At 40.1% G+C, this 12,579-nt stretch overlaps 1 protein-coding gene across 9 annotated transcripts in view; it reads left to right on the top strand.

Moving 5' to 3' along the window:
• IL20RA (interleukin 20 receptor subunit alpha) overlaps positions 1–12,579 on the top strand; it is a 57,020-nt gene that overhangs the window by 13,504 nt on the left and 30,937 nt on the right. For all 9 annotated transcript variants that reach the window (XR_010836195.1, XM_067011317.1, XM_067011315.1 and 6 more), the window contains one exon: positions 7,854–7,989. Coding sequence is in view for 8 of the 9 variants with exons in the window: in XM_067011317.1 (XP_066867418.1) it covers positions 7,854–7,989 (136 nt within the window). In the remaining variant the exon portion in view is untranslated. The remainder of the gene's footprint in view (positions 1–7,853; positions 7,990–12,579) is intronic.

Raw genomic sequence — 12,579 nt, 5'->3', positions numbered from 1 at the left:
TTCCCACAACAGAAAACTCATTCAGGAGGTGATTTTTTTTTTTTCTTTTTTTGGTCTTACAAGCATAGTAGGTATTTTCCTATTTTGAAAGACACTTGTAAGATGTAGCAACCACTTGCCATGGGCTGCTCTTCCTGCATTAAAAAGCATCTGTTGAGTATCTTCTGACTGTGCTAATCCCCTGTGTATAGTGTAAGTTTCCCAGGGTGATTTCAAGCTATCAAGGTTTGGTGGTTCAGGCTGTGTCACGCTCATCCAGATGCTCATGTGAATCCGGGTCCTGCCCTTTCTCTACAATTTATGTGAGCCCAGTGGTCCCTGGTTAGTTCAGTTCAAAAGTATTTATTTGAGAGGCACTGGGGATACAAAGAATCTTATAAGACATGGTGCCCAGGGTCAAACAGCTCAGAGCCAAGTGATTCCTTCACTGCTTCAGCTTCAGAAAGACAGATGGCGCTGGAGGGCTGGAGAATTTCTCTGGGCAAAGGTGGGCAGGGCTTCCTCAATGCTGAGGTTCCCTTGTTAATCATGACCTTGAGAAACTTGAATGGCCCCAAAGGGAAGTCCCCAAAAGTGGACACATTTGACTGTTCAGCCTCTTGTAGTCTGGTGGTTTTCCTCAGGAGTGAATGGGCATACTGTCCATAACGGGAAACTCAGAAAGCCTCATCCCCAGAAGAGAGAGGTTTGGGTAACCATGAGCCTGATTACCCTTTGTGAGTTCACTCTGAAAACCTCACCACTTTTTACCAGTGTTCATCAGGCACTAATTTATGCATAGGCTTTTCCTACAGTATAATGAAATGGAAATACCTTTTACTGTCAGGCATATAATTAAAACTGCAACATACTTAAGATGATGACCTTAGTATTATCTTTGAGGCCATTAAGAAAGTGTCACACACCAGTTCATTCCACCTACAGAAAGGTAACTGTAAGGTAATTCTTGGAACTAATGTAGCAGCCACATTTTATAAAACCCCACTAATGAAGTTGTCAAAGATTTACCCATTTCAAATTCCATTTATTTATTCTCTTTCTACTAGAAGGACCCAAGAGGAGATAGAGGACTTTTTCTTGATGGTGTTATAACATAGATGAAGCTGGGCTAGAAGACTTTCCCAAAAGCCAAGATATCATGAGAGGAAAACACAAGTCTAAACGACATGACTTACAAGCTATAGCTAACCCATCATTACTTAGGAGTTCATTAAGTGGACCCCTTCTTGCTGACCACCCCCACAGCTTTGTCAGGACAGAAGCCATCTTTTTGGTTGTTGTTCATTGGTTAATTTTTTTCCTTTTTTAAATTGAAGTAGAGTTGATATACAATATTACATAAGTTACAGGTGTACCATATAATGATCCACAATTTTTAAAGGTTATACTCCATTTATAGTTATAAAATATTGGCTATATTCCCTGTGTTGTACAATATATCCTTGTAGCTTATCTTATACGTAATAGTCTGTGCCTCTTAATCCTCTACCCCTCTATCGCCCTTCCCCACCTCCCCACTGGTAACCACTAGTTTGCAGAAGCCATCTTAAATACCCATTATCCCAGGGGGCCCCCCCTCAAGTCTCCCTCCATTGCCCAATATCCATACCCCGGTCAGGGAAGCTCAAAGGGAGCCTGAAGTTCTTGTCCCTTTCTGAGGTCTTCTGTGTTTCATTTTCTCCTGAAAGACCAGCCTCCTACCCAGTGACTGTCGTCAGGAATGCCCACTCCCTTTAGGGGGGAGGCCATGCATACCCTCCACAACATCACAACGTAGTCACGTCACTAAAATAGTACAAGCCAATACTCTAAATGGAGGCGCACATGGAAAAATAAGGCGTCTTTTAGTTCCCAAAGATACTATAAGAGGAGGGTACCAAAATTGTAAAGGCATGAAAACCGCAGAGCTAGTTAGGGTTTTGCGGGTGATTTGGTGTGACTAGTGAACATAGTGCATTTGGCAGAATTACAAAAGGAGAGGCCAGACCAGACCATAGAGAACATTGTGTACCAAACCGAAGTTGTAATGGTATAGCACTACCAGAAATAAAATTATGTGTGCTAATCCAACAGCTTCGTGATTTGGGATATGAAATGGATGGACTTTCAGAGGATCAGAGCTGTACTTCCAGGCCATCAATCTGTGCGAACAAAAATGCTTTTGTTACCCACGAATTGGCACATGACTCCTGATGTCAATGTGGGTGTGACATATTTTCTCTTTGGTGTTAATTAAATTATCAATACTGGCAGGTTAGGAAAATGACTTATCTCAACTGGAACATTCATTCAGGAGTGTTTTCTTTATGTTTTCCAAACTGGAAACAGTGCCTACAACTTTGTGAAGATGAAAACGCCACAAGGAAATACTAGTTATCAGTTGTTCTTTTAAAAATACTGTTTCAGGGCAGGGCCTCCCTGGTGGTGCAGTGGTTGAGAGTCCGCCTGCCGATGCAGGGGACGTGAGTTCGTGCCCCGGTCCGGGAAGATCCCACAGGCCGTGGAGCGGCTGGGCCCATGAGCTATGGCCGCGGAGCCTATGCGTCCGGAGCCTGTGCTCAGCAATGGGAGAGGCCACAGCAGTGAGAGGCCCGCGTACCACACAATAAAAATAAAAATAAATAAAATAGTATAAAATACTTTCTCCTCCTCAAAGTGCTAATTCTATTTTTTATCACTCTTTTGCATCATCAAAAGGGCAAATATTTCCTGATAAATCCTCATCTGTTGATTTAGCTTTCACAACACAGCAACTCTCTTACTGATGTGACTCTCATAGCTCTGCTTCATCAGGGGGTACTGTTTCTACTTTGAAAAGAGAACTCCCAGCTGCGCCCACCTCACCCTCCGTATCCACAGCCAGCATCTCGGTGCAAGCTCAGCATTCCTCACTGGGGCTGCTGCAACTGCCTTCTTACAGGTCTCTTCAGTTCTGTTCTTGCCCCCATCCGGTCTTTCTTCCTCTCAGTAGTGAAGTAATCCATTTGAAATACAAATAGGCCCATGGCTTCCACTGCATAAAAGGCTTCAATACTTTTCTGCTAAATTTCAATTATAACCTAGCTTCCTTCCCAGGGTTTACAAAGACCAGGGCGGGGGAGAGCCGGGGAGGGGTCTAGCCCCTTTGAACTTCCTCAGTTACATCGTGGCCGCTCTCCTCTTCCTCACTTTTTCCAACCACACTGGTCTTTTGACTGTTCCGAAGGCACAGTTTTTTTGGATGGGCTTTTTCCCATCTCAGGAGTCTCCGCCTGGAACACTGCCCTCCCCCTTCACAGCTGACTCCTAAGCCCCTATCTAAGTAGGTTCTGTGACCCACTACTGCAACCTTATTCCCTTTCATAACTGGGTCACCAAATTTGTAAGTATGTTTTTGTTTGTTTTTTGACTTGTGAATGGTGCTCTCTTTCCATTAGTCTGGGATCTCCACAAGGACAGGAACATATCTGTTTATTCACCATTAGGTATCGACACCAACTGTATTAGCTTCCTGGAGCTGCTGTAACAAAGACCACAAACAGGATGGCTTAAAACAACAGAAATGTATTCTCTCACAGTTCTGGAAGCTACAAGTACGAAACCAAGGTGTTGGCAGTGCCATGCTTCCTCTGAAGCTTCTGGAGGAGGTTCCTTCTTTGCTTTGTCCACCTTCTGGTGGTAGCCAGGCTTCTTGGCTTATAGATGCATCACTCCAACCTTCCATCTTCAAATCGTGTTCTCCCTGTGTCTTCAGAACACCATTCACTGTTTCTTCAGATGGCTTTTATCAAGGTAATGCTGCCCCTGGGATAATACTTTGATTATTGACAAGAGAATAGATATCCAAAACTGATATATTTTCTGCCTAGGCAATCAGAAAGATAATGTTAATCCAAATGAAGAATCTGAAGGATTAAAAGCTAGCATATTCTTTCCCCAGAAACAGTGTATGAAACAGCAACATCCATTTAAAAATGTATTTCTATTAAAGGTGTTTAGTACCATGTATTTACAATGAACTTAACTAAGCATTTATCTTTTTCTTTTAATTCAAAAAATTGTTGCTGTGATTCTCACTTGCAATTAAAGGCTAATAAGTTTACAGTCTTCTCATTGGGTTTTTAAAATTTCCTTATAAAGGTGAAATGTAACTACTAAAAAACATCTTTCAAGATTGTGAAAGCAGGAGTCTTTTATAACATCATTGGGAAAGGAGGGGGCCATTTTTTTCTTCTTCCATTTCTTCCATTTAATTTGCTTTTTTTTTTAGTGATTAATTTCTCTTAGTTTCTCTCAGTTTTAGACTCTTTGTTGTATTCGTTATCTAGTACTGTAACAAACTGCCTCAAAACTTAGCAACTTAAAACAACAAATATTATGTCATGGTTTCTGAGGGTCAGGGGTCCAGTAATGGCTTAGCTGGTGGTTCTGGCTGAGGGTCTCCCACAAGAGTATGGTCAAGGGGTAGGCTGGGGCTGCAGCCATCTGAAGGCTTGACTGGAGCTGGAGGATCCACTTCTAAACTCATTAATGTGCCTCTTGGCAGGAGACTTCATTCAGTTCTTCACCAGCTGTTGGAGGCCTGTTACTTGCCACATGGTCCTCTGCAGAGGATTGTTCACAAAAAAGCAGCTGACTTTTCCCAGAGTAAATAATCCTAGAGAGAGAAATCAAGATGGCAGCCACAGTATCTTTTATAACCTAATCTTGGAAATGATATACCATCACTTCTGTCATATTCTATTGGTCACACAGGCCAACCCAGATACAGTGTGAGAGAGGAATATACAGGCTGTGAATTCCAGGAGGAGGGGATTACTGAGGGCCATCTTGTAGGCTGGCTAACAAAACTGTGGCAATATGTATAATTTATCCATAATGTAAACTTGCAGAGAAGGTATATATCCATTTCACAACATTTATAATTAAATATGTTTTCTTGTCAGAAAATAGAATGGCATGGTGAGAAAATTGTTTAATGTTTTAATATTGTCAGATTATTAATTCCTTTTGTTTAACCTATTATTTCTTTTATTTAAACTATTGAAATGATTTTTTTTTAGCATTTCTCTAAACAGGATTTCTATAAATTAATCCTCTACGACACAGAGTTTGGTAACATTTTGATAATTGATGTAGCTTTTCTAGAGGATCATTTAAATGATTGCAAAACACTAGTAAAAATTTCTGTTGAATCAGTAAACATTAATGATTGACAGTACATTCCAGAGTGCTTTATTTCAGAAAAGCAAAATTGCTTTGTTTCCTCATAACAGTGTCTCCCCCAATTAAATTAAAATGAGCAGTCCATTTACTTTGTTCCAAGTTATTTCTTTAAAAATTTGGGGGTATGTTTTAGGCATTTTGAGAATTCTGTTCTTTACTTATATTAAAAGTCACACACAAACCAATGTTGTAGAAGATAAACCTTTGTATAGATAAACATTGAGAAAATATGCCTGGATTATAATATCTAAGATAATTTGTGTTTTTTAATTCTCTGAACACAAATTGCCACAAATCAGGCTATTCTGGTTCCTTCTCAGTTAGTTCTGTGGAGCCATGTTTTGGTAATGTCTTCCATCCGCGATATTATAATACACAGTCTATTTTAATTTTAGTTTTTACAAGATGCTAACCACTCTTCACATATTAGTGTCATCTAAAAATATAGAACCACAGCATTTTAGATCTGGAAAGATCCTCGGAATTGTTTATGTTGACAGTGTTCCCCACTTTTGAAGGATTGGGGAATACTATACTTCATGGTGCTGCTTCCCCAAGTTCTCTGTTTTGTCTTAAAAATATGATTAAAAGTTAGACCCTAGTGATAGCACAGAGCAGTATTAAATCATTAATAATTATTCATTATATATAAGCTCCAGAAAAAGCCAATACCAGTTGATACGCAATGGTTCCAACGAGTTAGAAGAATAGAAATCAAAGACAGACACTGGGCAGGTGGCATCCTTTAGAGATCCTTTCTACTGCTCCGACACACACACCCACGCAGTGACCAGTTGACAGAGCTTCTCTTTGAGTGTTTAACTTCCCTCTCTAAAATAAAACTGAGGACTTCCCTGGTGGCGCAGTGGTTAAGAATACTCCTGCCAATGTAGGGGACATGGGTTTGATCCCTGGTCCGGGAAGATCCCACATGCCACACAGCAGCTAAGCCCATACACCCCAACTACTGAGCCTGCGCTCTAGAGCCCGCGAGCCAGAACTACTGAGCCCGCATCCCACAACTACTGAGCCCGCGTCCCACCACTACTGAAATCCGTGTGCCTAGAGCCTGTGCTCCTCAACAAGAGAAGCCACCACAATGAGAAGCCCTCTCACCGCAACTAGAGAGAAAAGCCCATGCGCAGCAACAAAGACCCAACGCAGCCAATAAATAAATGAATTTATTAAATAAGATAAAATAAAACTGAGGTATTGAAAAAAATGAACAAGGTTAAAAGTAGGAGTCATTACAAATATAGCACATGCTTGCACATCTGCATGAACACAAACTCAACCACTTATAGTTTGGTCACTCTGCCACATGTTAAAGAGCTTATTTTGGCTTAGAATCAGGGTCATGTTACATTATAAAGTTTAATTCTAAAGGAAAGAATTTTTTCTTTCTTTTCATCTGGCTTGTGGGATGACAATACATTGTATAGAGCTAATCTTAGCCAAGGATTACCACAATCATAAAGCTAATTCCTTTCTCTGACATTAGTCTCAGTTGATTTATACAAGAATTATTGAACGTTAGCCAACATTGGACCAGCCTTCAGTGACTTAGCTAAATTTTATTTCCTGTTTGATTTGAAATATCAAAATTTGATATTTTCCAAATTCGTTGACTAGAATATGCATATTGATGGTAAGTTCTTCATAATATCTGATTGTTTATTACTCAGGACTTTGGGATCTCTCCAATGGTTTAAATTAATATTTTGATGCTTTCATATCACCACTGAATTTTTTCATTTATTGTATTTAAAGGATCGTCTTTGTTTTCTTTTATAAGAAACTATTCTTCACTTTTCTTTTTTCCTTTTCTAATTTTTTGGTAGTTTCTCCATTTTTTATCATTCCTTTACAGAGGATTGCTATAAATTAATCCTCTAGGATACAGTCTTTCTTAGAACACAGTTAGGTGAACATATCAGTGTTCAATTAAATAAATTGTCTTCTTTCATTAGTTCTTATTATAATTATTTCTTTATTATATACTTAGTAAAGCTAACCCCAGCTCCAGTCTCCAATCCCTGGCCTTTCAGTGACATCGATCCTAAATTTTATTTCTATATCTAATAAAGGGATTGTTTCAGTTATCTTCTGGTGCATAACAAACTACCCCAACATTTAATGGTTTAAAAGAATCTTTTATAATTTCTCGTAATTCTGAGGATTTATCTAGGGCTCAGCTGGATGGTTCTTCTGCTGGTCTCTTTCAGAGCCTCTCATGAAGCTTCAGTCTATGGCACACGGGGCTGGAATGTCCACAGTGGCTTCATTCTGGCCCCTTGGTTGGAAGACTGGGCTCAGCTGGGACACTGGGACAGCCGAACCTCTCCCTCTTCACATGACCTCTTGACATGGTTTCTCCAGCATAGTAGCCCACTTTTTACATGGCAGCTTAGGGCTTTCAAAAGGACAAAAGTGGAAGCTCGTAGGCCTTGTTAAGGCTCAGTCCCAGTATCAATTTTGTTGGTTAAAGAGGGCCATGAGGTCAGCCCATGTTCAGTTTGGAAGGAAATACACAGAGCATGAGTACTGGAAGGTGTGGCTCATTGGGGGCCATATCTGGAGACCAGCTACCACGTTAGGTCTTCCTTTCTCTCTATTAAGACCTCAATTCCTCTCTACTCCTTTTTCAGTTCCCTGTGTCTCTGGTGGTCTGCCTAAACCTACCAATATCACCTTCTTATCTATAAACATGAAGAATATCCTACAGTGGAACCCACCACAGGGCCTACAACGAGTGGAAGCTACTTATTCTGTGCAGTATTTCATGTAAGTTGGTTCTTTTCGTTTTGGCTAATTTATAAGCACAAGACTCAGACTCCTATTAATTGTGCAAAGATAAACCATCTATTGTATTAAATGAGTGAGGAAAAAGAAAGGTTTTAGATATTTCATGTTAAATTATCTCGTGTTTTGTTAGATTAAATTAGACAACAACTTCTTCATGGAAACAGAGTATTGAGTACGTAGGCAAGAAGAAGTTATTTAAATGGAGAAAAGAAGTTTGTCAAAATGTTATTCTGTGGCTGAGCAAACAAGGAAATCCATCACCTCTGAAACATCTATACTTATTAGAATTATAGGACATTTTTAAGTGAAACTGAGTGCAGAATTCTGTAAAACTCACAGTTTTTATTAAAGATAATAGTGAATGGACATTTTCACTTTTCACCTCTCGCTCAACACTCATTACAATCAAGAAGGAATGCAAAATGGTAAGTGGGTGTGTGATAGACCCTCACTCCTATACCCACTCACCTAATATTTAATAAAGAACTGGCTCCATTCAAAGAGTAATTGTCCCAAAGAATCCAGACACCTATCCCTAATTACTGAAAGGGAGAAAGACAAAAAGAACACAAGTCAAACATTCCTGAAAGCTTTCTCATGGAAATTAAAGAAAAATTCAGACAAATAATGGTTCATAGTTTGAATCCATAAACAACATGTTCTCTAATGGTAAACCTCAAAGAAGAGATAACAGTCAAAGAAGAGATTCTAAGACAAGAAGAAGAACTTTTTTAAAAAGCACGGTGGCAGAACTTAGGAAGAAGATGGAAAATAAAAATGTTTATAGAGATGAAAATCCTATTATAGCTAACAGGTAGTAATAATTGAACAGGTAATAATAACTATCTGGAATTGCATATCGTAAATGCATGCTCTGTCTAGGAAAATTTAATAAAAATAATAGGAAGACATATCCTAGTAAAGTTATTTAACTTTGAAGAAAATGAAATGATTTATGACCGTCACAACAAAAGCAATGGTTTCTATCTGGCAGCACTCAGTTCATGACAGTGATATATCTTCTGAGGGAAAAATAAGTGTGACCTAAGACTCTTACCAAGTTCAGCAAATGTATTTTCTGTATTTTCAAGCAGGTTGAACTTGGGCTAGCACTCTCCTGAGACCTTCTTGCAGGCTGTGGGGGGGAGGGAACACTAACTAAAGATGATATGCAGCTGACAGAGGGATAAAGTTGAGCCTGCACGAATTTAGTAATGGCAAGGTTTTGGCAAAAAGACAGGGAGCAGGCATTGAAACTATCTAAATGTAGAACTAAGACTAGTGATGGGAAATATGGTTACAGAACTTTCTTGTAAATGTTTGAACCTTATCAATAATATAACAAATCAGAAGGTGGGGAAAAACTGTATGTGTACTGACTTCCGTAGCACGAAGCCATTATATGTGATACAAAATGAAAATATGTCGTTTTAATAACTAAACTCTCAATAGCTTTCATACACAATTTTCTTACTTTAAAAGATCTTTTAAAGGGCTTCCCTGGTGGTGCAGTGGTTGAGAGTCCGCCTGCCGATGCAGGGGACATGGGTTCGTGCCCCGGTCCGGGAGGATCCCGCGTGCCGCGGAGCGGCTGGGCCCGTGAGCCATGGCCGCTGAGCCTGCGCGTCCAGAGCCTGTGCTCCGCAACGGGAGAGGCCACAACAGTGAGAGGCCTGCGTACCGCAAAAAAAAAAAAAAAAAAGATCTTTTAAGAACTAATCTCGTGTGGTGATGAAACATTTAAACTGCAATGATTCATTTCATTTTAATTTCTTTTTCTTTAAAGTTTGAATCAAGTTAAATTTACTACTTTTGTTAAAATCATAAGTATGGCATAACCTAGCTTTTGTCTGTGTATTCAGCTATTGAATCATTCCTCTGGGTACATATAAACATAATGAGATGTGCAGAATCATGTGTACCAAACGTTTCAGGGTAATGGGCTTCAGGGTAATTTATTTCTCTCTCGGTTATACTTTTCTGATTGCGTGAGTTTAAAAACTGTACCATATTTACAAAAAAGAATAACATCATCTTTGTCTTTGACAAGAAAATTCTGAGACGATATGGGGATATATGTATATGTATAGCTGATTCATTTTGTTATACAGCAGAAACTAACACACCAGTGTAAAGCAATTATACTCCAATAAAGATGTTTTTAAAAAAAAAGGAAAAGAAAAGAAAATTCTGACCATTAAAGGCAGTGAAAGACTTTGGCTGCTACTCACAATGACCTCATTTATCTAGGACTTCATTCTCATCACCAAAGAATTTCTCAGGAACCAGTATTTTAGGGAAGAGGCATCACTCTGCCAGGAGAAACGGCTCATGAGTGTGTCCTTGTCTCCTTTTTCATTAGGTGGAACAAGGAGCTTGTTCTATTCTTTATGTGTTTATGTGATTCAGAAAAGGATTTTCAAAAAAGAGAGAGAGTAATCACTGCTCTGTGAGAGTAGATAATTTACATTACATAAATTTCAAAAAAGAATATTTGAAAAGAAACTTGCCATGGAGTTCTTACATGCCTGTGAATGTGGACAGTGGGTGGGAATACAGGGCAGCTTGTGTCACTGACAGGGCTCCACGCTCAGCTCCAAAGATAAACAGTCCTGGGGTCATAGCCAGACTGTGAACCTAAATGGGTAACCTTGGGCAGGTTACGTATTATACTTTTTTACTTTTGAGTGAAGTTTGTTACCAAGCAAAAAAAAAAAGAAATTTTAACCAAAGCTTAAATTATATCTACCCAAAGAATTTAACGCCCAAAATAGAGTGTAGCATTAAAAGCACAAGCTTTAGCATCAGGGAAAAGTGGTTCAAATCCCAGATATGCCTGCTACTAGTCAGACTACCTTGAGCAGCTCCCTTAATATCACTGAGCCTCGATTTCCTCATCTGTAAAATGGGTTGAGAATAACGGTACCTACCTCCTAAGGTTATTATGATAATTAAACGAGATAAAGCTTTCAAATCCTAAGCACCAGTCCAAGCTCATAATAGGCACTTGATAAATATTTCCTGCCGTTACCAGAAATCAGAGACCACTGAGGGCCCCGCATGACTTTCGGATATGCATGAACATCATTACTGTAGTATTTATTGAATGATTCATGTCTATCAGCTTGTCAGACTTACAAAGCATTTTGTCCAGAATTCAGTAAAGAGCGTTTCTCCTTCATCAGCATCTGTCATGGGAAGCTGCCTTGCCCTTGGCAAAGTCAGGAAGTTTGAGGAGAAAAGGTCAAATAGGCAATGGCAATATTTTTCAAACCACAAGTCAAGACCTATTGGGGGGCCATGAAATCAATTTTTTTTTTTTTTGGTGGTACGTGGGCCTCTCACTGCTGTGGCCTCTCCCTTTGCGGAGCACAGGCTCCGGACGCGCAGGCTCAGCGGCCATGGCTCACGGGCTCAGCCGCTCCACGGCATGTGGGATCTTCCCGGACCGGGACACGAACCCGTGTCCCCTGCATCGGCAGGCGGATTCTCAACCACTGCGCCACCAGGGAAGCCCCGTGAAATCAATTTTGAGGGACATAACTAGCATCTATTTTTTTAACGGGAAGGATTAGAATGGTGTGGAGTGGATTAGAATGGAAAATAAGTGCCTGGCATGTTGTAAAGTTTAGGTATTATCTTCTAAAACCTTTGTTTTAGTATGTTGGATATATGTGTGAACTGGGTCACACTGTGAAATGTATTTCTTTCTATGGCTCACAGTCAAAAAAAAGTTTGAAAGCCCCTCGGCATGGTGATGACTTGAATGGAGAAATTGGTCAACAAGATCTAACTGTATTTCTAATGTTTTCTGGTAGCTATGGTACTTATGAAACAGGAGACATTTACTTTCAGGACTCTGCTGCCATATTTTGAAAAGAGAAGATACCCTTAAGCTTTGGCAACACTTGATAACGTTGACATTTCCTCCTTCTCAACACACAGTCTTCCCTTGACTTTTGTGATGTCTGTTTTTCCTTCTCCCTCTTTAGCTGCTATTTCTAAGTGTACATTGTATCCCACCTTTATTTTTTTAAGTAAATTTACTTATTTTATTTATTTATTATTTTTGACTGCGTTGGGTCTTCGTTGCTGCAACGCAGGCTCTTCTCTAGTTGCGGTGAGCGGGGACTGCTGTTTGTTGCAGTGCGCGGGCTTCTCATCGCGGTGGCTTCTCTTGTTGTGGAGCACAGGCTCTAGGCACGTGGGCTTCAGTAGTTGTGGCTGGCGGGCTCTAGAGCACAGGCTCAGTAGTTGTGACACACGGGTTTAATTGCTCCGTGGCATGTGGGAATCTTTCCGGACCAGGGATCGAACCTATGTCCCCTGCATTGGCAGGTGGATTCTTAACTACTGTGCCACCAGGGAAGTCCCTGTATCTCACCTTTAAATCTTGCTGCTCCTGAAATTTTATCCTAGGCTTTGCTTTGTCTCCATGGGTAATTTCATTCATGCCTGTGCCTTCCATGAGCAGCTTTATGCCATAGATTTCAAAATCCCCACCTCCCACTCACCCCTTTCTCCTGAGCTCCAGAGCCTTCTGGATGTCCGCATTCGGATACCTTTTAC

This window comes from Kogia breviceps, chromosome 13, assembly GCF_026419965.1.
Source record: "Kogia breviceps isolate mKogBre1 chromosome 13, mKogBre1 haplotype 1, whole genome shotgun sequence".
NCBI lineage: Eukaryota > Metazoa > Chordata > Mammalia > Artiodactyla > Physeteridae > Kogia > Kogia breviceps.
Note: the sequence above shows the minus strand (reverse complement) of the source record. Positions and strands in the feature narration are given on the sequence as shown.